General features: G+C 46.7%; 2 protein-coding genes and 1 long non-coding RNA gene across 4 annotated transcripts in view; 1 reads left to right on the top strand and 2 right to left on the bottom strand.

The window, feature by feature from the left end:
• The window catches only part of PRRT3 (proline rich transmembrane protein 3), a 4,498-nt gene extending 2,196 nt beyond the window's left edge, over nucleotides 1–2,302 (bottom strand). Inside the window, exons 1-3 of the mRNA XM_030282854.4 lie at nucleotides 2,175–2,302; nucleotides 349–1,447; nucleotides 122–262 (exon numbers count right to left, since the gene is read on the bottom strand). Of these exons, the coding sequence (XP_030138714.4) occupies nucleotides 122–262; nucleotides 349–1,435 (1,228 nt within the window). The 5' untranslated portion in view covers nucleotides 1,436–1,447; nucleotides 2,175–2,302. The remainder of the gene's footprint in view (nucleotides 1–121; nucleotides 263–348; nucleotides 1,448–2,174) is intronic.
• Nucleotides 1–17,603, top strand: part of LOC115496923 (uncharacterized) — an 18,032-nt gene extending 429 nt beyond the window's left edge. The window contains exons 1-4 of one of the 2 annotated variants that reach the window (XR_012058028.1): nucleotides 1,303–1,436; nucleotides 13,321–13,438; nucleotides 14,988–15,207; nucleotides 17,486–17,603. This is a non-coding gene — a long non-coding RNA (uncharacterized lncRNA). Of the gene's footprint in view, nucleotides 1–1,302; nucleotides 1,437–13,320; nucleotides 13,439–14,987; nucleotides 15,208–17,485 lie in introns of those variants that run through there. The other variant, XR_003962446.4, reaches the window with a different exon arrangement.
• IHO1 (interactor of HORMAD1 1) lies at nucleotides 4,702–27,639 on the bottom strand. The gene is made up of 7 exons (XM_030282859.4): nucleotides 26,132–27,639; nucleotides 19,065–19,224; nucleotides 17,554–17,711; nucleotides 15,841–15,889; nucleotides 15,106–15,193; nucleotides 7,819–7,922; nucleotides 4,702–7,046 (listed from the first exon to the last, which is right to left on the bottom strand). The coding sequence occupies exons 1-7, from the start codon at nucleotides 26,185–26,187 to the stop codon at nucleotides 5,724–5,726; spliced, it is 1,938 nt and encodes a 645-aa protein (XP_030138719.4). The 5' UTR covers nucleotides 26,188–27,639; the 3' UTR covers nucleotides 4,702–5,723.

Raw genomic sequence — 27,639 nt, 5'->3', positions numbered from 1 at the left:
TGAAGGTGTCACTGTGTCCCGGCTGGGCAGCCCAAGATAGCTGCCATCCCCCGCGCCAGCCCAGGGATGGGCTCCCACAGCATCTGCAGAACGGATGGGCTTGGGCGCAGCCCTGTATCACCTGGGTGCCTTGTCCCGAGCGTCCCCGTGGTGGGATGTGCCGTTGGCTGTGGGGTCGTTTTGGTGGCATTTGGGACGCTCACAGGGCCCACGGCGCCCCGGACCTGCTGCGGGGAGCCGACGTCCTCCTCGGGCAGCAGCCCTGCGAGAGAGAGCAGAGCAAGGCAGTGACACATGCGGGGGCTTGGTCCCCGCCAAGGGATCCCCCCGCATCGCACTGGCTCCTACCTCTGCTCGGGGTACCGGGGGTGGCCGTGCTGGAGGCGGGAGGTGGCGCGGGGCCGGTGCTGAGGACAGACCCTGGGACGGGCTGGGGTCCCCGCTGCCCCGTAGTCCCAGGGTCTGTCCGGGGGCCCGCATCGCCGGGGCTGGTGGTGGCGTGGCTGAGTGGAGCCCTCCGGGTGCTGCGCTGGTGGGACGGGAGCGCTCGAGTCCAGGGCTCAGCCAGCCCCCAGGACCGGGCAGTGTGGCGCAGCTCTGGGGCAGAGCTGGGCAGAGCCGGGGAGGGGCTGGGGGGCTCTCCCGTGTCCCCCCAGCTGCCCACCAGCTGCACAGAGCCAGGGCTGGCATGGAGACCCCAGTCTGGCCCCATGCCTGTGGGATCAGAGACAGGGGCTGTGCCCAGCGGGACCGACTGGCTGCTGGCTGAAGTGCGTTGTGCATCCTGAGAGAGGCCCCGGACCACTGTGTGTCCCTCTGCTGCTGTGTGTCCTGCTGTCCTCATGCCTGCCGCCAGCGTGGGGTCCAGGTCAGTGGTGGATACGGTTGGCTGAGGGCTGGGGGTGCCGACTGTCTTGGAGATGCTGTGCCTGGACAGGGAGAGGCCCTGCCCTGCCCAGGGTGGCCCTGCAGAGTCTGCCCCTCTGTCCATGGGCACCTCAGGGCCCGGTGTACTCAGTGCAGAGCCATGGGGCAGGGAGCTGTCCTGGCCTTCAGCTTCGTGCCCTTGCCAGGCAACGAATAGCTCCTCTGTCACAGCCGGGACTGTGCTGCCATCCCTCCAGACCATGGTATCAGCGCCTGTCATAGTGGTTTCCATCTCCAGGGGTGCCCTGGTGCCATTCCCTGCCTCCAGTGGCAAGGACCAGTGCACGGGGTGCTTGACCCCCCAGCGCTCACTCCTTGGGGCCCCGGCACCACTCGGCTCCCCCGATGCCTCCCAGGTGGGGGATGGGCCTGGCCGCTGCTGTCCCCAGGCAGGGCTGTGCAAGGGGTCCCCACCTAAGGACAGCCCTGCTGGCAGCACCCCCTGGGCCTTGGCAGGGACTCCGGTGGCCAGGAGCATCCCCCAGGTGACAAGCTGTGCTGCAGCCATGGTGAGTCGACCCTGTGGGAACGGGGATCTGGTGAGCCAGGATCCGTGGCAGCTGCCTAGGTTACTCTTGCAGCTGGCCGTGATGCTGCTGTGCCTTGGCCACCCACTGCCCAGGGAGAGAGACAGTGGCTTGGCTGTCCCTTTCCGGGTAGCCCTGGGCTCTGTTCCCAGCTGTCCCTGTCCCCAGTGACCCCATTCCCAGTCTTCCCTTTCCCAATGTCCACTGGTGTTCCCCATCCCGGTGTCTCCGGTGTGGGTGGTCCTTGGTGCTTAGTGGTCCTGACCCCCAACATCCACGGTGTCCCTTTCCTAGTGCTCCATCCTCAATGTCCCCTCCCCGGTGCTCAGTCCTGGCGTCCCTCTCGGTGTCCCCTCCCCGGTTCTCCATCCCGTGTTCTCGCCCGACGTCCCCACCGCTGGCGGCCCCGCTCCGCCGCGCACCGTTCACCTTGGCGCGTCCCGGCCGCATCCCGGCGGGGATGCTCGGCCCGGTGCGGGTTACCGGCGGGGCTGCGCGGCGGAGTCGGGCCGCGGCCGCTGCGGGACCACAGCGGGGCCGGTGCGGCCGCCGCATCCCGCCGACCCCACCCGCAGCGCGCCGGGCCGGCACCACCGCTCGGTGCCCGGTGCCCGGTGCGCGGTGCGCGGGCCGCGGCGCCGCCAGCCCCCTCCCGCCGCCCGCCGCAGCACTGGCGGCCCCAGAACTGGTGCCCCGGGAGCCGCAGCCCCCCGCGCTGACCTGCCGGTGCCGGTGCCGGTGCGGGCGGGCCGGGCTCTGCGGCGGAGCGGGCGGCGGCGGCGGCGGCGGCGGCAGCCGGTCACGCGCCGCCCCGAGCCGCGGGCACCCGCACGGGAGCCCGCCCGCACCGGGAGGGGGGGCGCGGGGCACGGCCGAGGCCGCTGCCGGGACGGGATCCTCAAGGCCGGGCACGGGGCCAGCGGGTCCGTGGGGCTCAGCTCAGTCCGAGGCAGGTTCGTGTGGGCTCCCGGGGACGGTTTCTCCCTGGCGCAGATCCTCCTGGACGGGGATTCCGGAGGGCAACAGGGCAGTTCCCGGGGCCAGGACGCGGCGGGGCGGCGGAGAGGGGATGCTGTCCGCGGGGCGGGCAGGGTTGTGCGGCCGAGGTTGGTACCGCGCCCGCCGGGGGCGGTGGGGGAAGGAGGCAGTCGGACCCACTAGCAGGGTCCTGAGGAAGGTCTGAGGGGATCCTGCCCCACGCCTGCCCCAAACCTGCCCCACACTTGTCTCTCAAACGCCCAGCACGGACATGCAGTACCCTGGCAGCCACTGGGATGTGGGACCCTGCCAAGGTTAAGGTAATTAGTTAATCTGCTTAATTGTCCAGCTGGAAAACTGCCCACCCTGCTGGGCTTGAGCTGGCAATGGTACGGCCACAAGGTCTAAAAGTCACATCAGCTCAGGACTCCATCCTGCATGGTGACACCTGCACTCCCGCTCCTCCCTGCCTGCACCTCAGCGGTGCCTGAGCTGCGGAAGCCTCGGCAAAGTCCTGTCATCACCATCGCTCTTCTCTTGCCAGGCCAGCAGGTATGTGTGGTGCCTCAGGTCCCCATGACAGCACTGGGCACCTATGCACTGCCAGCACTGGGCACCACCGCAGCTGGATGGTCTCATCCTGAGGAAAGTGCAGCTGCAGTGCTGAGTGTGCAGTGGGACTGTGGGATGGAAGCTGGCTGTGCCCTACATGCCACAGTCATTGGAGCACCTTTAGCACAAGGCAGGGGCAGTGCAGCCACCTCCACACCCGCGGTGCTGTCAGAGGTTTCCTCCTCTGCCAAGTGACTCAGTGGCAGATGAAAAGCTGAGCCCCCTGCTCTGTGCTGCTGCGGCAGCCACGTGCCTGCTGCCTGCACAGCTGGGGCACTGGGTGGAGGATGCAACCAGTTTTCTCAACTCCTGTGCCCACGGTTACTTGGGCGTCACAGGCTTTTGATCACTGTTCTCCTCCTCCTGGGTTCTCCTCCAAGAAAGCTCCAAAACTCCAGTCTCAGAGAAAATGGCCTCAATTAAATACCCTCAGACAGACTGGAACCCAACTTTGCTTTTTTTCTGACCATTGTGTGTGTTTTGTGGTTCTGCCCTTTGCCCCCCACAGTTCTTGGCCATGCTGTGGGAGGAACCACCCTGCCACCTTCCCTGGTTGAAGGGTGAGACAAGACCTCTACAAACAGCGGTACTGGCAGCTCCATGGACACAAAGGCCAGGAGACACCACACGTACCTGGGGCATGGCTGGTGCAGCAAGGAGCCAGGGACAGTGAGCTGGGAGTACAGGCTGGGAGGCAGGACCAGCTCCACCAGGGTGCAAGCAGATTATCTTGGAAATCTGCTACCATGCAGCATGCACACTTCCATTTTTGTCCAGCAAGGCTGGGAGAGGAGCTGCCATTGTCACAGCCATACTGGGACAAATGCTCTTGTTGGCAGCTAAAACCCTGGAGGAGACCCTGAGTGGGAATAAGCAGGAGGACTGTGGGGGCCAGGGTGGCACTCTGGGGCTTCATCCCATTCGCCAGGGAGGTTGTCCTGTGCAAGGGGAGGCATTGCTGGCTGCCTTTGCTGTTACACCTCCATCTCCAGGGATTTTGTTTTGCACTGTGTTCCAGTGTGTGTGTGTGGCAAGGAGCTGCAGGGTCCCCAGGGCAGCCCTGCGTTGCACTCCACAGCACTGATACTCCATCTCCGTGTGCCGAAGAGGCAGTCCCTGCTCTGTGTCTGCACAGGGGCTTACAGCAGACACCTCCAGAGGTCCCTCCAAGCTCAGCCATGTGCTGCCGAGCTGCCTGCATCCACACCAGGGGCTGCACGGAGACCTGCACCAGTCCTTGCCAATCCCAAAGTGCACGGAGGGGCGAGCCCAGCAAACAGGTTTTGCCCAGCAAAGGCCGTGCTGGGGCTGCTGGGGAGGCGGGTACACAAGGGCAATGTGAAACAAATGGCCACTCCTGCTGGCAGCCATCACCAATCCCCTTTGCTAGCAGGGGGGTCCCAAGGCTCTGCGGGCTCCCCATATCTGACTACCACCCCCCTGTTCTCCTTGTTAATTGACATCACTGGACCAATTTTAAGCTGGAAGGGTGAAGGTTTCCATCTTTAAACACCAGAGAGGAGCTAAAAAAAGAATCATCCCAATTCCACGATCGAGGGGAGTTAAACAGCTAAAGAACAGCTGCCTGTTCTCCTGCTGGAATGAGACTCTGCCTCTCCCCCCAAAAAAAACTCCCAAAAACATAGAGACACTGGGCTCTGGTGAAGATGAGTTTATTAACGCCAGAAGAATGGGATCACAGCCATTTCCCTTGGGATGGCAAAGCTGGATAATTTGATTTTGTGGCAGTCTGGTTTTGTCAACACCAAAGTGTTTCTTTTGCTGGTAACATTTCAGATCAAAAATCAAACGTGACACCAATGCCCAAAGCAATGGGAGCTGCCCACAGTCACAGCTGAGTACCCTGAAGAGAGTTGCTCTGTGGGAACTGGGTCTGTCCAGACATCTCATCTGCTGGATCTGCCTCTTGTATCTTTGATTTCTGAGAACTACTGCCCTTGAAAAGGGTATGTTGGAGGATTCCTTAATCAGCCAAGAGATACAAAAGACAAATAAAGTAGAAACAAAATAACTTCCTGGAATCTCTGAAACGGAGGAATTTCAGCCTGTAAGGAGAAGAGATACAGTACTGGACAAACCTGAGACACTGGGGTTTGGTTTTCCACAGTTAAACCTCTTCCTGTCCAAAGTTCACAAACAACTCCTGAGACAAATCTGAACCCGATCGAAATCAACCAGAACAATACTACTCTACTAAAAACCTCAACTTTGACATAACAAACCAACAGAGATACTACAAGTGAGAAACAGTGAAGCCTTGGGCCACAGAGATAGCCTTGTATCAGTCTAGCTGAGGAGTTTCCAGTAGATCTCCGTGCCAAATCTGACTGAGCTGACAGAATGTTCTGCCAGCCCTCTCCTCCCTGGGAATGTCAGGTACTTCGCTGCTGTGTAAATGCGATGGAAACTCAAGCCCATGGCATCTCTGCTGGGAGTGGGGAAGTAAAGCAATACAGATCCCTTCAGCTTTCCAAGCCAGAGGAGACCCCTGCCTAGACCCCATCTAGTCCCTTACAATATCTCCAACTGGGCAAAAGCACTTTCAAGCATTCAGGCCTGGGTCTTGCCTCTGACTATGCAGGTAACACACCTAGAAGAATAAACTGCAACTGAAATGGTCATCCTGCACTAAGGGCTCCAAGCATGAAACAAACCCCTTCAATCAGAAGAATCACAATCTAACAGTAAAGAGCAACAGGCTGTTTTCTGCTGAGCCAGCAGATTGACAGGATGTGGTTTCTTGGAGCTTGAGGGGCTTTGGAGGCTGAAGTAGCTCATTTGCTTTACACCTGTTGTGCTACACAGGGAAAGGACATCCTCCTCAGGAGAGGAATCCAAGAGATACCTTTTTACACTGGAGACATTCATTGTTTTTTTAATTTCAAGACTTCTCTTCCTTCTGTTTGCAAGTTGTTGCAGGTTTTTATCAGAGTGTGGCACTGGTGTGAAATTCTTCGTAAGCCCCAGCTGAGCACTGCTAAGGATCTGCTGATGGGGAGCTGCAAAAACTGTGTCAGAGTTTTCTGAATTGAGATCAACCAAGTAGCTGTGAAGGGAATTTTTTCTGGAGCTTTCCAAGTCAATAATCGCTTTTGTCTTCCTCTGCTTCAGCCCACTGTCAGCACATCCAGAGTGTTCACCTTTCCCCTTAGTAGAGTATGTTGTCTTTCTCCTTATTACTTTTTTCCAGGGCATCCTTCCTGGACTCAGTTTTGTTTTGTTCCCTACAGCTGCCTTCTCCACCTCATGGTCTGTGGACCAGTTGCTGTGTCTTTGCCCAGGTGTAGCTTTCTGTGCAGAATGGTGGCAAACTTGAGGCTGCTGCTGCTGTAATTGTGTCAGGGGATTAAACCTTCGAGTGCCTTTCCTGAATGCCTTCCTCACTGGGGTTGGTAGAGGCACTTCCAGTGGTACAGGACAGTGTTTCTTCTGACTACTCTCCAAAAAGTGTCTGCCAGCCCAACACATGCAAGGGTGGGCAGCACAGCTCTCTGTCTCCGAGCTGCATTTCACCTCCTGCAGCAAGGTGTTTACCCTGCCACAGGCTGCTGCAGCAATGGGGCTGTCTTTGTCTCCTGAGGCTGGGTTTAGGTCACTCTCAGATGTGCCATCTCCAGTGACCTGGTTCCTTCCAGGGGTGTCTCTGTGTTGCTGCCCCGCTGTCACACAAGGGAAATGAGAGCAGCCTGAACAGCTGCAAACTCCACTGCCTGGGCAGCATGACCTGTGCAGGTGCTCCTCAGTCAGGACACAGTGTTGGCACAGCCCAGGGGAGGTCTGGAAAGATTTATCTGCTTTGTGAGGGGGCAGGCTGGCACTAGACAAAAGTGTGTGCTGTTCAGCTGAGGTATTACACGGCTTCAGGAAGCCAAGTTCTTTACACGTTTTCAGGAACTGGTCATTTAGCTGGGCTGGCAGTGATTCCAGACCCTCCTTCAGCAGCTGCATACTGGATTTCATATCCAAAATCTCCACATCTTTCTGGGGAAGCAGAAAGCAGAGCAGAAGCAGTAAAAAACACACAAAAAGGCACAATAGTAAGAAAGTTTTAAGTACCATGTGTCAATTTGGTATTGACCCAAAGATTAGCAATTTTTATCTTCTTGTGTAATAGATATCCTCAAACTGTCCCATAAAGGTGAGAGGTTTGGGACTGGAGCATCCCCTAGCCCACTGTGTGCCCCCTGTCCGAGGAGCACTGCCTTCTCACATGCTGGTGTGACACATCCTTGCCAAAAGCAATTCCTGCAGCAGGGCCTTTGGAGAAACCAGCCCTGATCAGGAGGTCTTTGAGTTAATTCTTGTGTCACTCACATCCACTTGTTTTCTTTTCACATCTTTTTTCCTCTCCCTGTGACACACCTGGCTGAAGGGACAAGGTGCTGCACTTCTGCGAGGTGCTCTCCCCTCACAGGCATGCCCTGCACCACGTCTCCAGCAAAGGCATGTGTCAGGTGAGGAAGCAGTGAGTGCTCCATCACAGCCTGCCACAAAAAGGTACTGTTGGCCTCTTCTCTTACTGACCAGGGCTTTGTCAGAGCTTACAGCACTGTTAGCCACAGCTTGGGTGAGCCTCTGTCAGTATCTGGCCTAGAATTAGCTTTTTAATATGTCTTTCCCCTTTCATTATAATAGGAGCAGTCTGCTTTATAATCCACAATTCAAAGGCAATTTAATATTCAGTTGGTATTTTGAAGAAGCAGGAGAAATTCAGAATGAGGATTCAGAATAAAAGATTAATTTCTTCACTTACGGCTGCAAGTCTCCTCTCCATCTCCAGCAGTGCCTGCTCCATTTGGCTTTTTTCTGTCAAAGCTTTCAGCACCAAGCTACAGTGACTTTGAAGAGCATCTTCCACTAAATGGGGAAATCAATAAAAAACACATTTGGTCTTTCATTTGTAAATGTGAATAAAATACTATCAGTACTATTGCTACTTCCTGCATGGCTTGGCATGAATCACCACATGATTCTCCTGCTGTGATCTCCTCAAGCCCCAAGCAATGAACAATGGGGTGGATTTTTAATGCAAGGCACTTGAAATTTATAAAATGCTGCCCATAGGCCAAACCTCATTTACTGCCCTCTGTTAATGTGGCAGCTGGAGAAGAGAGGTTGTGCAAAGCTGCAGAATTTGGTAGGCTGAATGCAGGGAAGGCTGAGGCTTGGCTGTCTGCCAGGTGCACAACAGGCATGGCCAAGGCAGGAGGACCCCAGTACAGCTGATCCACCCCTGTATAAACACTCATGCAACCAGGTGATGGTAAATGGAGCTTGAACAGGATGGAGGTGTAAGAGGTTAATGGCTAAGTGCAACCAGACAAACTGTGTCAAAAATGCACAGGAGGCTGCAAACTGAAGGAAAACTGCTGGAAGAAATAGAGGGAAATTATGAAGGAGTGTGCAAATAATTGGAATTTCCATTTTTTAGATATGGGAAGAGATGGGGTCAGAAACCACCTGAACCAGGCAGCTGTGCCCAGCACTTAGTAGTGAGGGCCCCAACAGGCTCCCTGGGAGGGTTTTAAATTGGAGCAAGTTGCTCTTGGCTTCAGTCAGTCTTGTTGAAAAACTGATAAAACCCCAGGGATTTGTGTTATATGATTGGATAAGAATATAACTCCTCCATACTGCTTCAATTACTCTTATAGGAACCACTGCTGTGCCTAATACACTACAGGATGGGAACACAGTTTGCATTGTGTGTGGAGATGAAAAATCTTTAGCAGTTTTGTGGAAGTCCACTTTAAAATTGTAAATTAGGACGGAGATAAAGAGCTGAGAAAGAGTGGAGAGAAAGAACTAAACATGTCTGGTCTTTCCTGTGAAGGGTGCAGGAAGGTGTGTACAGATAGTGTGGAATGTTGGCTGGTCTACATAAAACAGGATCCAAAGCACTCTTGCTAAGGTAAAGCACTGCCAAACCAATGGGCCAAACCAACTGAAACCCCGGCGTGCTGGAGCCAGAATAACTGAAACCCTGGCGTGCTGGAGCACTGCATACCTGAGAAAAATCACAATAAAGCCTACATTTCAACAAGCTGCTACAAGAGATCTGCAATTAATGAATCTTCTTTTGCTACAGATCCAAGGTGTTTGATTGACTTTGGTGTCAGAGGAGCTGAGAGCCCATCTGAAGCTGTTCCTGCTCACCAGTGTTTCTCTCAGCTCCTTGCTGAGCACCTCTTGCTCCATAGTGCTGTGCTCAAAGGCTGCAGAGCTGCAGGGCACTGGGGATCCCTTCTCCTCCTGCTCAGCTCTTTTCATTAAGCTTCCAGGGACTTAATTATCTCAGTGAGCTGTGCCCTTCTGTCAAATTGTAGATGGAATTGGTAGAAGAGCTAAAAACTATTAAGGAGCGGCAGGCGAAAAGTGATTGTACAGGCTTTGCTTCTCTGAAAAAACAAGGATGTTTTAAAATTTTGGGAAGGAAGAAAGGAAAAAACGTGAGCAATTATGGGCTTAGTAATTTCTTCTTATATGGTGCAAGGTTTAGAACAGACTTTGAGGAGGAAAGTACTCAAAGATATGAAGGGAAATAGAATAAGAACAAGATTTTATAAAAGGTGGATTGTGATTTAACACACCAAGACAAGCCAGGTGACTTCTTTGTCAAAGACAACACAGTGGCCTTTCTGTAGATTCAAACAAAGATTTTCACTGGAAATTTTCATGCAATATAAAAAAGGAAAATTTAGAAAAAAGAAGGGGAAACTTAAAAAATAAGCCTCAACTAAAGCCACTCTTGAGCTGAGTGGCATAAGGGGACAAGGCAGCTCTGACAGGTGCTCATCAAGGCCCTCTCATGAGCCAAACAGGCTTAAAATCTGCTGTAGTCACCTGGGTGCAAAAGGCAAAGGACATTCACTTAATTAGCAAGTGACACAAGGATGCAAATGCCAGCACCAGAGGCTAGAGGGGAGATGGGGCAGTGGGGTGCATGGCAGGGCACCAGCTCTGGCTGACAGAACTGCTGTGCACCCCAGGATGTCTGGAAGCCCACACACCTTCCCAGCTGTCTATGTGCAAGGAAAGAAAGAGACTGAACTAGACATGGGCAGAGAAAAGCTACAAGTTAATTAAGTGCTTACATGGTAATCTCCTCTTATGAAAGGAGATTGAAAGTGTTTGTCTCATTCAGCCATGCAAAGCAGAGGCGTGGGGTGGCACAGGGCTGGAGGTGCTGCCCAGGGATGGACACAGGGAATGGCACCTCCTGGCACCAGGAATCCCCTGTGCCCTGCTTTAACTTTGCCTCCTCCAATGGAGCCCTGCTTGGGCACAGTGCACACAGCTGTCATTTGGGAGATAGAACCCCGCAGTTGCCTTATCCATGCATTGTCCTCATACACATTTAATTAAAACCACCTCCCAGATTTGAGCTCGAGGGAAATTTCTCCATTATTTCAGGATGCACATCACCACATGGCTTTGCCTTGTTCTCTGTAGGAGCTTGGCTGATTTCTGAGGATTATCTGCACATATTTCAAACAATATACTGTTGCAGACAATTTGGTTGTTGTTTTTAATCTTTTAGTGTTTTGCTTTGACAGATTTAGACCCTTTTATAAACCTGGAAATCTATAATTTGTAGAATGGGTTTGTAATGGGGGAGTGCATGTTTGAGTGGGTCTGTAAGATGTTTCATCTCCCTGGTTAGAAAAAGAGGTTACCTGCAATCTGAGAGCAGGTTTTTGGGGAGTCTGCCAACCTACAAAGAGAAGGAGAGCAGCAGTGACTAAAGGAAGAAACTCCTTTTATGTCACTTTATCACCTTCCATGTCTACATAGTGAAGATACAGGAAAGGCCGCATCTGCAAGTTTACCTTATCTTGCTGCTCTTCCCCATATGTTTAATTTTAGCTCAGAATTATTTTTAAAACTTTCTGGTTTCCCTAATCTATCTATTCTTCTTCAATATAGTATCCTCAGTCTAAAAATAGTCCTGCATCCACTGGGCTTGTGATCTGCACATACATTTGACTCAGCACAGCATGCTGCCGGCAAGCAACCAGCAGCCAGCCTTTTGAAAATGTTTCATTTATACGTGTGGGAGTATTCTGCAGAAAAAACCCTCAGTACAGAGGAAGGGCACTCTTCTTCCCTCCCTGCTTCCATACCCAGAGAGGTGTTCAGACTTGTCAAACACTAATAAACAAGGTAAAAATAAGTGTTAATAAAGGCTTACCAAAAAAACAGGCCTTGAGATGGCCAAATTAGATCAGATCAAGGACCCTGTTAAGTCTCTTTTCTTTGAATATGATCAAGAAAGGCTGCCTCAGACGTTTTCTTCAAATAAACCATGCAGCAGATAGTTATTGAATAACTTGATCACAGACCCGAAATCTTTACTCAGTTAATGAATGACTTATGCACAGACTTGTGCCTCTCCTGAGGTAATTTAAACAAAGCAGTTTTTTACAGTCTGAAACGTTGCTGTGTTTTGATTTGCTGTACCTTTGTCTTCGGATTCTACTGTTTACAATAATAACATTTGGAATATGAGATAAAAGGCTGAAGGACCTCAGGGTAGGGCTGCCACCCTGTGCTGCAGAGAGTTCCCTGCAAATCAGCTGCACTCCCAGCAGCTGAAAACTCACGGCCTGAGCAGTCCAGGGAGGGAGCACCCGCCTCCCAGCCTAGGAATATTAAACATCAACTCCTTCTGATGTCTCTCCATCATCATCTATGCAGCTCATCCTGAAACTGGCACTAAAGCACAGAGGCTTTAAATAACACTTTGGAAGGAGGTTGGCTCCCCCACGCCCAGATTCAGTAGGGGAAATTGGAGGTCCTGCAAACCTGGTGAGGCATGGGCAGGGAAGACAGCTCTGGAGCTCAGCAGAGTGCTGCATGCTCTCCCTGGGCAGCCATGGAGCTGTGCCAGAGGGTGAGACAGCTGGGCTGACATGGCTACATCTGCTCAGATACACTCCAAGCAGTCAGCTGGCAGGTTTGTGCTGCTTAGGCTGGGTCCCATTCCACAAGATATCAGCTAGCACCTGCATCGGGGGACTGTGGGATGGGCTGCCCTGATCTCACCCTGTGCTACAGCACACACTGCTCCAAGCCCTGAATTGTGACAATGAGGGGTTCCAGTATCCACTGGAACATCCACACTTCCTATCACCATCCATACTGAGGTGTTTGGGAGTTTGGTTAAGTCCCTCAACAGCTCTGTCAGTCACTGCATGGCTAGTTAGCAGCTATATGGAAAAAAAAATTTAAATCAGTTTCAAACTTTTTGACTTTTCAATCCATACAGGACATAAGAGAGTCTGAATTGGGTGTCCCAGTCTGGACCATACTGTTCAAGGTGAGCAAGCTCAAATTTCACCATTTTAAGCACAGCCATGTCCCCTGGAAACTTTGCCAGCAGCTGCTGGGCCTGGGGAGTCTGGCAGCAAGTCATGTTTGAGAACTGCTCACCAGGCCATGCATCTTGTCAGAGAACTGCACCATCTCATCCCTCTGTAAGCGACATACTGCACATTACTTTGTCACCCCTGATGGCAGTGTGTCAGAGGATTGCCTGTGGCATGCAGGCTGGGAGGATGCTGGTCATGTGCATTGCAGACAAGGTGTTGTGGAGGGTTCAGCTGTTCTGAGCTGTCACAGCTGGAACTACCAGATACCAGAACAGCAAAGCAGCACAGAGAAGGCTGAGTGGTGAAAATTGACATTTGTATAAAAAAATAGAAGGCTTTGATAGAAGTGTGGGTATGAAAATTAAAATGTGAAAAAGATGAAAAGAAACAAGCTATAGGAGTGGAAACCAGAAGGAAAGAGAAAATAATGAGTAGGTAAGTCAACCAGAGAAACTCTATGCATATAAGGTGGAAGAACTAAGGCCACAGGGTCTGTCTGTCTCTTTACTTCCCTGTGCACTCCACTCTGAGATGTGAGCAAGGCACAGAACACCTGTGCCTCTGTGGAAGATGCTCAGCCAAACCTTGTATCATCTCCAGTGCCAGACACAGCTCTATCCACTGTGTGCAAGCACATATGGACAAACACTCAAAAGAGAACATTTTAAAAAATCTTCCTGCACAGACCATGTCAGCCCAACAGCACATGGAAATGCTTTGGAAATACATTTTGAAAAATATTTTCTGTTTTGCTCTTGCCTGGTGGCTATGCAGACTATGCCAAATGTGCTTGCTACCCACTGCTAAAAATGCAACCTGTGATGCTCCTTATAAGCTTTTAATGAAGACAGACTTGATTTCGAATTCCATCTTCTTTTGCTTTTCAGAGCTGTTGGAATGTTCTGGTGCACTAGTTCTCTTCATCTTCTGCATTCCTCTCCTACCTGTGAAATCCTTCACTGCCACTGATTTAACATATCTCTGCCATGTCACCCACATCCCAAGGTACTGTATCATCACTCACTGGCATTCAGAACTTTATTAGCTCTGAATTTAGCTCTTTCACCTGAGTTTTGGAATTTTATGCCAATTTTTCAAGGGAACTGCCTCTTTTCACGGCACTAGCATAGGTATCTATTTTAGTGAGAACTTAATTATCCATCACTGTGATATCAGTCAAATGACAGTGTTTATCTGCAATTAACAGTGACAGATGAACGTCCCAGAAATATAAAAAGAACAACATTGTGCAGCATGTGATGATTTTCATTATATATTCAACATTCTGCAGCATGATGCATTACAGAAAGTGCCAATTTTTCTTTTCAATTGCTTTGAAAATACAGCAGCATGCACCTCTGGGAGGTTTCTCATTTAATTCAAGGCACATTCATTGAAAATGGATATGGAGAGGAAACAGGACAACTGAGTAAATGGTATGGAATGAAGTGGAGGAGCCATGAACAATAGATTTGATTTTCAGTGCCATGACAACAATTTCTATTCATGAGGTATGTGAAATTAGGCAAAGTCCTGCTGCAGAGTGGACAAGTTGAGGCACTGAAGTAATTAGGAGATGGGAAAATGTGTAAGAGGGAATTTGCGGTGCTGGCCAAAGCAGACAGATTTTTGTTTACATTAGGATCCCACAAAGAGCACTTGCCAAGCAAAGCAAGGGAATGTTCTTAGTACAATGAGATTGGTATTTCAAATGTACAGCCTATCATGGCCTCCAGCATAATGAATTAGACTGGCTTGAGAGGCCTCTGTTGATTTAAAAGCTATCTGTCAGAGATGTGCTTTGTGGAAGCCACATTTTGCCACACAGTGAATACCATTGTGCTTTTGTGAAGGTCTGCTGCCTTCATCTCACAAGATACAACTCACTTCACATTTCTTGTGTATATTGAAAATGGCCTCTTGTTCTTCCACAGAGCAGAGCAAGCTCTGAGGAGTCCTGACAGAGTGTTGATAAAGCATCACACCAGCATTAAAAATTAATGTACTCTCAAAGGCTCAGATCTAAGCTAAACTAGGAACAATTTATTGAAGCATTTTCCCTCAGTAAAGATTTCTGTGATTAGCCACTCGAGAGACAGAGTTGTTCAAAAGTATTTTATATTATTAGGTTTTCTGGAGGTCACCCTTTTATCATGGCAATAATGTGCTTCACTATGTGCTTCTCATTCAAAAAATGAGCAGTACTAGTTTTGTTTACGTCCAAAATTTAATCACGTCAAGCACAGAAGGGTAATGGAAGACTTCAAACTAACATATGAAAATCTGAGAAAGCCCTAAAAACTGAAAATGGATACCCAGAATATAAATATCTAAGTTATTTTTACTGTGTATTTCATTAGTACTCCAGATAGTCTAAAAATTGTACTCCAGACAAAACACAAAACCAGAGGTGTATTTATCAATTTGAGCACAGTGTCTAACCATGCAACACCTAAGTACAAGAGAACGGAGAAAATGAAAAAATGAGAGACTAGGAATGGAAAAACTGACAAGTCCATACCATGGATAAGTCTTATTTTTTCTCCACCCTTAGGGAGAACAGCTGTGAGCAGAAGGACTTGCCCAGTTTGCCCCAGCCTCCAGACAACATGCTGACATTTGGCAGTTTGACTGTGCCCTCTGCTGTTAACAGGAACACAGGAAGGACTTACATGTCTTGAAAAGGGTTTCTAGGCAAGCCAAACTGGATTTGAGTTTGGAATCAAACATTTCTTCAAACTTCTCAAAGCACACTGGCAGCTGTGAAAACAAAGGTAAATGGGTAAATTAAAACATTGCCTTTTCTTTGTTTGCAAAATCACATCCCCAGATGCAGCAGAACAATGACTGCAGCTCATGAAATGGAACAGTCTGAAAATGGTTGTTTATTTGTCACTTGAAACAATTTGTCCAGCTGTTGGTTGCAACCCCAAAGAAGATCTGGGACGGCTCAAAAGGCTCATGAAATCTGAAGAGATTTCAAAAAAGAGAAACTGTTCTGTAAAATAGGATTAATAATAACTAATAAAATTAATTATAGAAGTGTTGGAGGAGAGACCTTCACCTTCAGACCACAATGACTAATCCTGAGAGTAGGCTGCTTTCTTCAGGCAGAATTAAAAAGAACTGATATTTGCAGGCTGTCACTACAGCTTGTTTTGCTCCAGAAGCCCACCCAGAAGTTCCACCATTGCCTCTGAGGCAAGTCCCTAAAGACATTGACCCTAAGGCCACAAAGGCAATGGTATATGCAAAAAAACTTACAGTTGTTCGTTTAAAGTGTTTGAATACTTAAGACACACAATGTAGTATTTTAAATATCATCATAGCAAAGGAAAGTGAGCACTGAACAGTCTGTAATATTTCTAACTCTTATCATTTTACATTATGAATTTGAAGTAACTTACCTCTTGAAGCCTGTCTTTGATGCTGAAAATAAAGGAGCTTAGGACTTCACTAAAATGGAAAAAAAACCAAGTATGAACCAGAAATGTAAATTAAGAAAAATGTAAAGTAAGAAAAGAATACCTATACACACATGCTCATATATGTCATATACATGAAATTATGGGGGTTTTACTCTCATATTTTTGGCCTCTCTCTCAAATTTTCAGTTGGCATTTGCCCAACTGTCCATTAGCTCTGGGGTGTGATCACCGCGTTATCTGCCCCGGAAGGACCCAGCCTGTGCAGTGACGTGCCAGTTGCTGCGATACACGGTATTGTGCTTGGACTAAAATAACTGTGGGAAAAACACGGGAAAAGCTTCAGCATCAACAAAGCCAGGCCAGGAAGAACAAATACTGCAAATCCTTTTCTCCTGAGATTATGCCTGTGGTTTCTGTTATCTGTCCTTTTAAGTTGAGCCAGCGTATCAGGAACCAGGCTACATTCATGATTAAACTGCCACACCAAAATGCACGGATGGTTGCTAAGCAAAGTGATAACCTTTTCCTCTCTGAAGATTTGGGTCATTTTAAGTCAATCACTTGAGTGATCTAAATTATAACAGCCAAAAATATGCAGAGGCCAGGTAGAATCTAGTTATGAGAATTAGGCAGTGCTTTTGAAATCTCTCTAGCCATATGGAAAGGAAGATGCTAATTTTCTTAGTCAAACTTGAGGGGGATACAAATTGATAAATTATACACTTATCTTTGAAAAGATAATATAGTTATTTCTAAAAACAGGCTTCTAATCTGGGAGCAAGTCTGGAGTGTAGGAAGAAGCATAATTCATTAAAAGAAAAAATAATGAATAATTATGAGTGATGCCTAAACATTTATAACCACTTTCTCATTTCATTACAAAAATCTTCCTCTAATAGGCAATAGAGGACAAAATTTTGTCTTATCAGAAATGCAGTGCCCACTGAAAAGGCAAGAGAGATACATAGCCAGATTTGATCAAACGCTTTTAATAAAAACACACTTCACTTTGGATGTTACATTACAAAATGTACAGTGCTAAGAATTATTTATGGGTGCACTGGGGAGTTTGCCATATTTCATTTTTGAGCTTCAAATTGCTGGCTTGTTCCTTGAAGTCCTTCAGGACCTACAGGTACCTGCAATTCTTGGCATCTGACAAAGAGCAGATGCAAATTACATTAGCAAATAACACTTGTCTGTTACCAAAAAAACAATACATAAAAATCTTGTATGGAAATAAAATTCTAGAGATATGTGCAGGTTTATAAAGATGCAATCTGCACACCAGTGTGTTTGGCAATCCCCTTATTTGGCCCAAATACGAAGGCCATCCTCAGAGTCCCTTTTATCACTCCCTACATAACCTATAAAAGCTTGAGAAATAAGGGTTTTCACAGAGAATCAATACAGAAAAAAGAAACAATGCTGATTAGATAAAGACAAAAGTAAATTCAGGTTAGAGTTCTGCTGTTCAGTGGGGTTTATGGCTGAATGTGTTACATAAGTTGCAAATAAACACTATCCTCTTACCTTGTAACTCTTTCCAGTTAGAAATTATTTAAAACTTGAAAATACTTTTGTTGGAGAAATATGCATCTATGTCATGTATGATTTATCATAGGGGAAGAAGGAGCTGCAGAGAGTGATAACCACCAGAAGAGGAAGAATTTCCAATGGATGTCTACATACCGGTCATATTTGTCCTTTATTTTGTTCTTATTCGCTTCAAAATTTTCCAATACATTTTTCACTCTTCCGGCACCAAAATTAAGAGAACCTTTTTCTCTTGTTTCTTCATCAAATAACTGTGGTTTTGTCTGGTATTTGGTAAAAATGCTGGGCTCGCTCTGTGACACAAACAAAAGAAAACTGTTGAAGTACAAAAAGAATCAGAACATTAATTAGAAGAATTCATTTGTTTATCCAGTGCAGACAGACTTCACAGTGATTGGACATGACAGATTACACTGGATGAGGAGATTAAGAATTTTGTGAGATTATGCCTCATTTAGTGTCCCTAGTTAGATCAACTCCCTGAGGAACTGAGACCCAGCCCAAATTCCTCCAGACATAGGCTTTTCTCTCATCTTGAGGATTTTCAGTTTGCTACAATTATAAGGTGTGCGGGGCTTTTTTCCCTTCTATGTTCAAGACAGAGACTATAAATGAATTTCAGCATTCCTGGAATTGTGGAAAAGTTCAAGTTGTCAGTAGAATCTCCCTGTACAGGAATCTAAAAAAAAAAAAAACAATCTTATTGAATTGCCTGGTGGATGACATCATTTTGCTGCCAACTAGCAACATTGACAGACTGTAGATGAGTTTTTCACATGCTTCAATACACATTTTAGAACAAGAAATTTAATATTAATATGAAAGCTTCATTCTACAAAATTTCCAGACACTGTGTGACCAAAATGGAGATGCCTTTTCCTTAAAACATAAGAAAATGCAAATTCCATTAATGTTTTTTAATCGTGAAAAGTGAATTTCCTGTTTTGTGTCTGATGAAAACTGCTCCTAGGCAAAATGCATAGAACAGCAGATAACATCTGGAACTGAAGGACAGCCTGGGGCCTCCAAGCTGGCACCACTGCCCTTCCCTAATCTTTGCTCCAGGTGTGTTTATTCGGATCTCGTTCTCTCTGCTAGCTGTGCAGGAACTATTTTAGTAGAGGCTGGTAACATCAGAAACCATGAGCTGTAGGAGGAACATTGTGAGCATAGAAATTCTTCACCCCTATCCAAAATCATCCAAGCATCTACCTTAACAACAGAGCAGCAAGGTCACTGTCAGTGCAGGGAAGCTAACACTGACTAGTTCTGTCATCCTTGCAGAAAGCTAAGGAAGTGAAATACATAATTTTTGGAAGAAAAATGCATTCTAACTTGGCTAGGTAGGTGGTCTAAAGACATTAGCTTGACAATAATTTCATATTATTTTAGCAACTTAAAAAATGTGATTGAAGAAAATAATACCTATCTCAATAATAATTTTTAGCAATCTGTTATAAATACCACGTTCATCTCACCAGGCTGCTACTTTGTCTTGTCACAGTAAGGATGTATACTTAGGAAGAAGACAACTTGATTTCAGCAGTTACTGACATTTACAAATGTTACCACCTGATTTCAGCATTTTCCATTAACTCTGAATGGTGGCTGTGTGCCTGCCCAGGGCTGGCTGAGGTGAGACTCACATCCTGGGAGTTCTGCTGTCCCGGCTGTGTGCCCAGCTCCAGCGGTGCTGCTGCCGACTGCACATTCTCCGGGCAGAACTGGGAGCCAAAGAGCAGCTGGGAATCACTCAGACTCGAGTAGTCACTGGCAGTGTTGCTCCTTATGGAAAACTTATTGGACCTGAAATGGGCAGAGAGGGATGTGAATGAGTCTGGAGCAATTAAAAAGTCGAACAAAATTCCCTACATAGCCTGCTGGAAGTGCTACTCTGGATAACAATTTTTTGTAACTCAGGTGTTGCTTTGATCACTTGGAAGGCAGTTCTAAGAGAATAAACCTTTCTGACTTGTAGCTGACATTTCCTGGGCATTTATTCTCCAGATGCCTTAAGTCTGACACAGTAAAATAACAAATAAATAGAGGTAGCATATGGCAGGATGAACTGATATGAATTGTTGGAAGTATTTCAAACAAGTTAACATGCTACACAAAAGTGCTCTTCTTTCCCTTGAGCGTTACTCAAATAAATCTTTCCTAGATACTCCTGATTTTCTGCTGTGTTGCTCTGATTCTACTCCTCTTCAGAAACACTCATATTCCTCTCCTGCTTTATGGACTAGGCTTGTGGCACAGGACCAGCTTCCCTCAGACAACGGCTTCCCTGCACAGCTGCACTGCTTCTCATTGTGTTGGAGGCTGACTTCAGTATTATTGTTAGCAAAAGTACATCCAAAAGACTTTTTTCATTTTTCACAAAGAATTGTAGAAGAGTTTGGGTTAGAAGGGACCTTAAAGATCACCTAGTTCCAACCCTCTTGCCATGGGCAGGGACACCTTCCACTGTACCACGTTATTTAAAGCCTTGAGCATTTTCAGAGATAAGGCTTCTACAGCTTCTCTGGGCAGCCAGTGCCAGTGCCTCATCACCCTCACAGTAAAGAATTTTTTCATAACAATCAATCTAAATCTACCCTCTTTCAGTCTAAATGATCACTTTTCCATTGCTCCACATCCACAAGGTCTGGCCGAGTGTTTAGGTTAGGATCAAACACAAAAAAAGCTGTGCCAGGTTTATATTCTCAGATCTTGATTTTTTTGAGCTAGCAAGATGGAGAAATGTGTTGCTGCCTTTGGAGCTGGGAACTAGAGACCAAAAAAGGAGAAAATAATTAATGAAACATTTACACAAGGATTTTTTTCCATATCAAATGATACATGTAAAGGAGAAGGAACAGGAGAATGACTCATGTGTATAACAAGAGATGATCACCCCAACATTTATTAGCAATGACATGTTTGGTTAATCCCAAAGTTTTGGAAGGAGCCCAAAATCACAGACACAACAGGGAAAGGATTTAGCAGCAGCACTTGAACTGATCAGTCTCCATTATATAGTAGTGTCACTGACAATATTATATTAATGCTTTTGGCTTTAAGTTCACTGAGTACACTGAGCTGCAGGCAAAAATAGATGAGGTATGGGTTTCTGAATTCTCAAAAAGCTTGATAAGTCTGTCTGAATTCAAACCTTCTCCCTTAATCCCTCTCTGGACCCCAAATCTGCTAAGAAAAAAATCTGAATACAATTTTCCTGCAATGCAGGAGTACATCTCCTGCACCAGTTTTCTAAATCCTCCTGTCTTCCAGCCAAAAAAGCTCCCTCTTAGTTTGAGGAAGAGTTTTTATAATCTTTAGATGCTTTAAAGTCTTGAAAAACCCCCTTTGAAAGAGTCCAGTACAACTGGTGAATGTCACACCCCACTATATGCTCGTTTTCTCAGATGCTTTAATACCTGAAGCACAATATTCTTATAACAAAGATTTTATGAGGAGTATTGAGCTGAGAGGACTTTATGAGCCAAGGGACTTCCTAGGCTTACTCTGCACTACAACCAAAGGCAGCTGTTGGCTCCTCTGGAGCCCAGTTTTTCTGTCTTAAGTCCACTACCTCAGCAGTTGGTTTAGGAATGATGGCACTTTTGCAAATTAGAGGGGGAGGTGAAACAGATGTCTCTTTTGAATACACTCACTCCCCTGAGCAATGTGTTTCTTTATCCCTTGCTTAACACTGCTGGCAATTAATTTACAAACAAGACCATCTGGGCAAGCCATCAGCCTGGCCATGCTTGGCCCAGGCCTGTCCCTGACAGAGAGATCAGACAACGATGATCACATGGGGGATCAGATCCACGATCAGGCAACTCCAGCTCTTCTAACCACCTGACCATTCCCTTCAGAATGCCTGAGATGCAGGGTTGCATGTTCTGTCCTAAATATAAACCCTCTCCCATAAACAGCAAGGAAACATCCCAGGTATGCAATTCCACTTAGCAGTGCTCCTCAGTGAGGAGTTTACCTCAGGAGAACTTCTGACTTTCTGCTAACATGAGCCATGCCCCAAATCATCCGTGTTGGTGTGCATGACATTCCTTTGGTACTGGCATTAGCATATGCATCCAAAGCAAAACCAACTTTAGATATGTAAAAGAAGTTCTTGACAGCTCCAAAAAATGGTAAATCATCCTCTGCTGACTGATGGTCAAATGACTGCATTTTCCAACCTAACTTAATGCAAGGTATTGCAATATTGGCAGCTCCAACCCTTTCTCGTGATATGAGCGTGATCTAAAAAATCTGCAGTGTTCTGCATATCTGGGGGGTCAGCTAGATCTCCCCAGTCTCTGTTTCCTTGTTGTCAGTGGAAATTCCCCCTTTATAGGAGGAGTTAGAACTTTCAGGAGCTTCTTTCATTTTTCTAATTTTCTGATTTCCACTCTAAGTATTTTAGCACAATCACATGCAGACATTCACTTTTCATTCAAAGGTTCTGCCTTGCCTCAAAACAAACATAGCATGTGATAAGTACCCTCTTCTTATATTTTCTAGATGTTCTAGGGACACTGACAAACTAAAGCTTCATAACTGTAAATTGCCATAGGCCTCATCAATCTTTCTTTAAGAACTGATATTTATACTCTGTTGTTTGGATATGTCCTAATGTGCCAACACCAAGGTTTAAGTGTCATTTGAAAAAGCAAACTGAGACTTCTACAATATGCAACATAACATTTATCTGCAGTGCTGCTATAAGTGATTTTCTCTGGTTCTGTCATCTCCACTGAACATGTGCCAGCATCCTTCTTCTTCTCAAGCACTGTGGGTGAAGCTCACTTATACCTTTCTGACACATTTCTTCAAAGTGCAGTAAAGCCTCTTTCCCAAAGAAATCTTTCTCTCCTAGTAGCAGTGTCTTGAGTAGGATCAGTGCCATAAAGTCTCTCTTCTCCTGGTTTCCCTCCAGAAAATCTCACAGCCCTTTCTGCTCTTCCTCATTTAGGGATCAGGGTTGAATCACAACAAATCCAGTATAAATTCTGGGAGCTGTCATTCACCTGCTCTTCCTCCTGGCTTTAGCCTGTATCTATAGGAACTGTCTCTAGCTCTGCTGCACTGCTCTCATCCTCACTATCAGCTGCTGCCAGTGTGCCAGTGTTCTCAGCAAATGAGCAAGGCTCAGCCTTGGCTTTGGGTACAGGGGAGCTGGAAGAGTTAAAATCAAGGTGGTTTAGCTGCTAGTGCAGCCTCCAGCCATTTGCCATCTCTTCACTGGAAACAGTCACAGCAGAAAATTATTCTTGTGCTTCCTGTCCTCTGGAATGGCATGACCTGCTTGTGCTCCACATTCTAAAAGGAATTTCTACAAACACATTCTGGCACTGTCCCTAATGCATTAACCACTATGAAATGCCTCTCAGTTATTCAGCTCGAACACTGCCTCCGGTTTCCAGATTTCAGGTTCAAAAATCTCTCTGGTCTTATTTTAATTTCTCAAGGTAATTTTTGCTTTCTATGAGTTTGTTTATTATTCATTCAGCTGTGATTCAATACTGCCCAGGCATCCTTACCTTGGCATCCATGTTATCCCTTTGCCCTGAGCTGGTTGCCAGTTACAACAGAGCCTTTTCCTTAAGAGAAGATTGGCATTTCTGCAGAGTAGCCCTGTTTGCTCCCACAAAATGCTTCCCCAACCATATTAAATGTTAGGCATCTGGAGACAGGGATTTTTTTTGGCAACCCCCTCTCTAGTCTGAAGCCATATTCCAACCTGCACTCAGAGCCCTGGTTTCTCATTCCTGTGAGGCTCTGGAATTTTACAGCTGCTCTCCTGGTCTTTGTCCTGGCTGTCGCCTTCATTTTCTGCTTATTCTTGAACCTTAATGAAACTTCAAAATATGTGACCTTGTGATTTGGGATGGAATTTCACGGATAATGGATTGAATGAGGTTTTTAAACTTGGAAGTTATTCTCCACAGCAGAAATAAACCAAAGAGAGTAGGGGCTCAAGTAGGCCTTAACTTCAAGAAGCTGTTTAGGATGCCTCTTTAGTATTTTCATAATTTCTTGGCCTTACACACTCTCTGGCGGACTTTCTGCTTCTGATGCGTTTGGAAGTCAGTATATGAGTATCTTTTATGCATTTAGCAAGTTAGTTCTTTACTCATAGTACAAGAAATTTCTCGTAACTTCAATTTCAAATCTATATAATCAAGTCTAAATAACCTTTCTGCCTCAGGCCAGCATTTAACCTGTTGGGGTATACAGTTTAATTTATTTTTAATGAGGTTTATTACTACTATTCCAGTGTCTTATTTCTTTTAATTAACAGTAGTGGATTTTTTGGTTTCTGCTGCTCCTGCAGAGATACTGACTCAAGTTCCCTACTGTCACTCTCATGGTAGCACTACAAGAGTAAATAGCCTGAACAGGGATCTTGTGCTCAGTTCAGGGCCAAGGAAAGATGTGTCTCTTCCCCTGTGAGCCCCCTGGCCAAAGCAGGTATTGATGGTGTCTGAAAATGTACTTTCAGCAGCACAGCCCTGTGATGCTTATCCAATCAAAGGCTGATTGAAGCATCAGTGCTTTTGTGGCTGCTGTTCTCACACCCTCTGTGATCTCCCTCTGCCAGCCCTCCTGGCTGGGCTCGAATGTGGCACTTTCTCTAATGAAGGCTGGCATTTCAATCCATAAAAATGGTGTCCTTTGTCAATATACTGCAATTGAGCCTAAGCTTTCCCAGTATAGCTGTCATGTGGTCCCTTTCCACCCTCTAAAATAACTGGAAACCTGATACCATTGTCCAACCTAATAATCTTCCCTCTGCTTCATTTCTAGTACCTCTATAATGTCACTATTCATACATAAAACCAGGTGGAGCAGGGGTTCTGGTTCCCCACACCCTATTTCTCAGGCTGTTAGGGTTGCAGAGAAGCACTTGTGTGTCTGACAGATAACAAATAAAACCCAGAGCACTTTTGGGCTTGTGCAGAGCTGTGTCTATGAGGACAACGCATCACTGGAGCTCAGCATTTCCTGGGGACCTGGTGGCAGCTGCTCTCAGAAGTAACACCCTGACTCAAACTTGCAAGGAACTCACAGAGTGAGTCATACTCTGCCTAGATTATACACTGATTTTATGTTTCATTTTTAAAGCTCCCTGAAAGAGTTTTCTGGGGATTAAACAGCATACCCTGCTGTGGTGGGAAAGGTTTCTAGTAATAGAAGTGAGTCAGGGAAAAGTAATCAACACTTTCCCCCCCTATTTCAAATACACACACACATTCACATGCTCCTGTGGGAAACTTTTCTTTCCTTTAGAAAAAGTTAATTGTCCACAGAAAAATTTGTCCACCTTCTTGCCGCCTCTAAAAACCCAGCTGCATTTCCAGTAGCATTTTATGCCCTATTTGACCCTTTTGAACTCACTTGTAAAAAATGTGGAAAATGCTGAGGAATGGGTGTTAAAATCTTGCCTATATTTTCTTCCTGCATTAATAAATGAGTTAAAAGGGAAGATGTTGTAGGTGAGATGGTGTAGACTACTTTGGAGGAAGGAAGAAATTCAAGTGATCCCTTTCCAAATAGGCATCTGTACTTCTTCCATTAATTTCATTCCCTATGGCACAACTTCACAGAATTATTTATGTATTTAAAAATATATATCTTATATATCTTGTCTATGATATAAAAATGCAATTACTTATTTTATGTATATTATGTCTTTTTAATATATTCCCTAAACTTCCCCTCCTCAGTCTCTGACCAGAAAGAAAGTCACAGGTTTTCAAACTTAGAAACAATTTACTGAAAACTAACAAACCTCCCAAAAAACAAACAAAATAAATCCACAGGTACCAAGAAGACAATAGAGTTAAGCAATGCACAATTATAAAGACAAAACTGTGACAGATATAAATAAATTTTTCCCTGAATTTGCTTCCCTTTGCCCCCTGTATCTGTGCAAAATTCAATTAATTAATATCTATATGACAAGCATTTCTATAATGGGCAAGAAAATTACTATTATGTTTTCATTATCATCCATCATTTTGGTAACATCTGGCCAAAGAGAGAGTATGACTAAAACTGTGAATTCGACCTAATTAGTTATATAAGTGGGTTATTTAACTAACAGAGGGTCAGAGTACCAAATTCATCAATTAGCTTTTCTGGAGTCAAAAAGGGGATAAGTCCCAGGGCCTTTTTTAGCCATGTGATACAAAAGATGCTCTGAAGTACGAATTACAGTTTGTCTTACATATTTGCCCTCCAGATGTTTATATCTGAATATTTTTGTTTCACTGTAGATTGTAGATGTGCAGAGCTCTAGCTGCTCTTTGGCTTCTGCTGAGGAAAAAACAAGCCATGTGTATATGGAATAATTTTTGAGTTACATAATGTGCAATAAGATTGCACAGCATGATTTGTTCTATCTGCCCTCTGTACAGGCAAGAGGAACACTTCTCTTATCGAGTAGATGAGCACAGCTCATAGGGATTCCCCAAATACACCCTGAATGGACAAAGGTACAGCTTCCAGCCAACGCTGATTTTTAGATTCCCACCAATGGTGGATCTATGGCAGCCCTGTCAGGCTCAGGGCATAAACAGGATCCCAGGGGAGGCTAATGAATTCCCATTAGATTTCCCTAATAAGTCAGAGGTCAGTTCTGGATATGTTTCACCTCACCCGTCATCAGTGTTTGGTTTTACATCCCATCCCCTCTCCATCTCCCCCCAGCCATGCTCACCCGAGGGCTGTCGGTGTGCTCAGCATCTCCTTGATGTTCCAGACGTTGAAGTTCATGTTGTTCTCAGGGCTGACACCCTGGCAGGGAACCCCCAAACAGCCCCACGGCCCCAGCCCTCACGGCCTCTCCCCACCAGCAGCAGCCATGGTGCTGCAGTGCCTTGCAGGGAGATTAAAGATGACCAGCTCCACCCAGGGCAGCATCACCTTGTCCTGTGGCTGTGGGGACAGCCCGGGGGGACACGGCCCTGCAGGCCCAGGGCAGGCCTGGCCTGAGGCCCCCCACAGGCCGGGGGTGCAGCCAAACACTGGGCCTGCCCACCTGTGGGGCACGAGGGGCCTCGGTGCCCTGGGGCGTCCCGGGGTCTCACCCAGGGCTGGGGGTCCCTGGGGTCAACCAAGGCCTGAGGGTCCTTGGGGTCACCCCAAACTCAGAGTTCCTGGATCACACTCTGAGGTTTGGGGGCTCCTATGGAGATCTCTGGGCCTCATCCCAGGGCTGAGGGTCCCTGGATTTCACCTCAGGGCTGGAGGCCCCTGGGATCAGTTTGGGGCTCAGGGTCCCTGGATTTCACCTCAGGGCTGGAGGCCCTGGGATCAGTTTGGGGCTCAGGGTCCCTGGATTTCACCTCAGGGCTGGAGGCCCCTGGGATCAGTTTGGGGCTCAGGGTCCCTGGATTTCACCTCAAGGCTGGAGGACTCTGAGCCTCACCCTGACGCCTGAGGTACCTCAAGGTCCTATGGCGGTCCCTGGGGTCACCCTGGAACTGAGTGTCCCTGGCTCCTTCCCTGGAGATGAGGGTCCCGGTGGTCACCTCAGGGCTGAGGGTCTCTGGATCTTGCCCTGTGGCCATGGACCCAGGATCAGCCCCAGCTCCAGTCGCTCCACAAGCCAGCCCTTGCTCCTCACCTGGAAGCACAGCTCCAGGCACAGGGAGTCATCACAGGACACTAGGAAGAAGAGAAAGCTGAAAGCTTGGAACCTGGCATACTGAGAGTTGCTCCCATGTGAGCATGGCAGCCACAGCATCCATTTCCTTTATTTCCAGAGGCCTGTGTGGTCTCTAATGTAAATACCTCTGGCAGAAATGCAGAAGGATTTAATTTCATCCATCAGGAATATGACAAAAATAACCACCATCTAAACGTTCCCCAGAGAAACATTCTCAAATATAGTTTTACTGGATTTTTTGCCTTGTGGTTCCATAACATCCACTTTAGGAATGTAAAACAGGCATGTTTGTTTGCCTATTTTCTCCTCATTTAATTCAAAACTATTTCAATACTAGTTAAAATGTTTTTTTCCTGGCTCTGAAGATACTCCATAAGCACTAAACCACTGGAGGAATAAGACTGGCATAAATTCATGGATAGATCAGGGGAATTACTTACATTCCCCTTTTTTCTCTTTTGCCTTTAGTATTAAAGGCAGCCTAGAGCTCAGGGGTGTCAAAATAATGGCTTTCTTGATGTACATATCTAGTTTCCTAATCAAATCCCATGTAGATA

Source organism: Taeniopygia guttata, chromosome 12, assembly GCF_048771995.1.
Source record: "Taeniopygia guttata chromosome 12, bTaeGut7.mat, whole genome shotgun sequence".
NCBI lineage: Eukaryota > Metazoa > Chordata > Aves > Passeriformes > Estrildidae > Taeniopygia > Taeniopygia guttata.
The sequence above is the reverse complement of the archived record's forward strand: the minus strand, read 5'-3'. Positions and strand labels throughout refer to the sequence as shown.

What these genes read in the sequence shown, in the direction of transcription:
- IHO1 (XM_030282859.4), bottom strand. Translation starts at nt 26,187, where the DNA reads ATGAACTTCAACGTCTGGAACATCAAGGAGATGCTGAGCACACCGACA. An exon ending in AGCACACCGACAGCCCTCGG is followed by an intron (nt 19,225 to 26,131) that starts GTGAGCATGGCT and finishes TGCCCATTTCAG; the next exon opens with GTCCAATAAGTTTTCCATAA. An exon ending in TGGAGAGGAGACTTGCAGCC is followed by an intron (nt 7,047 to 7,818) that starts GTAAGTGAAGAA and finishes CTGCTTCCCCAG; the next exon opens with AAAGATGTGGAGATTTTGGA.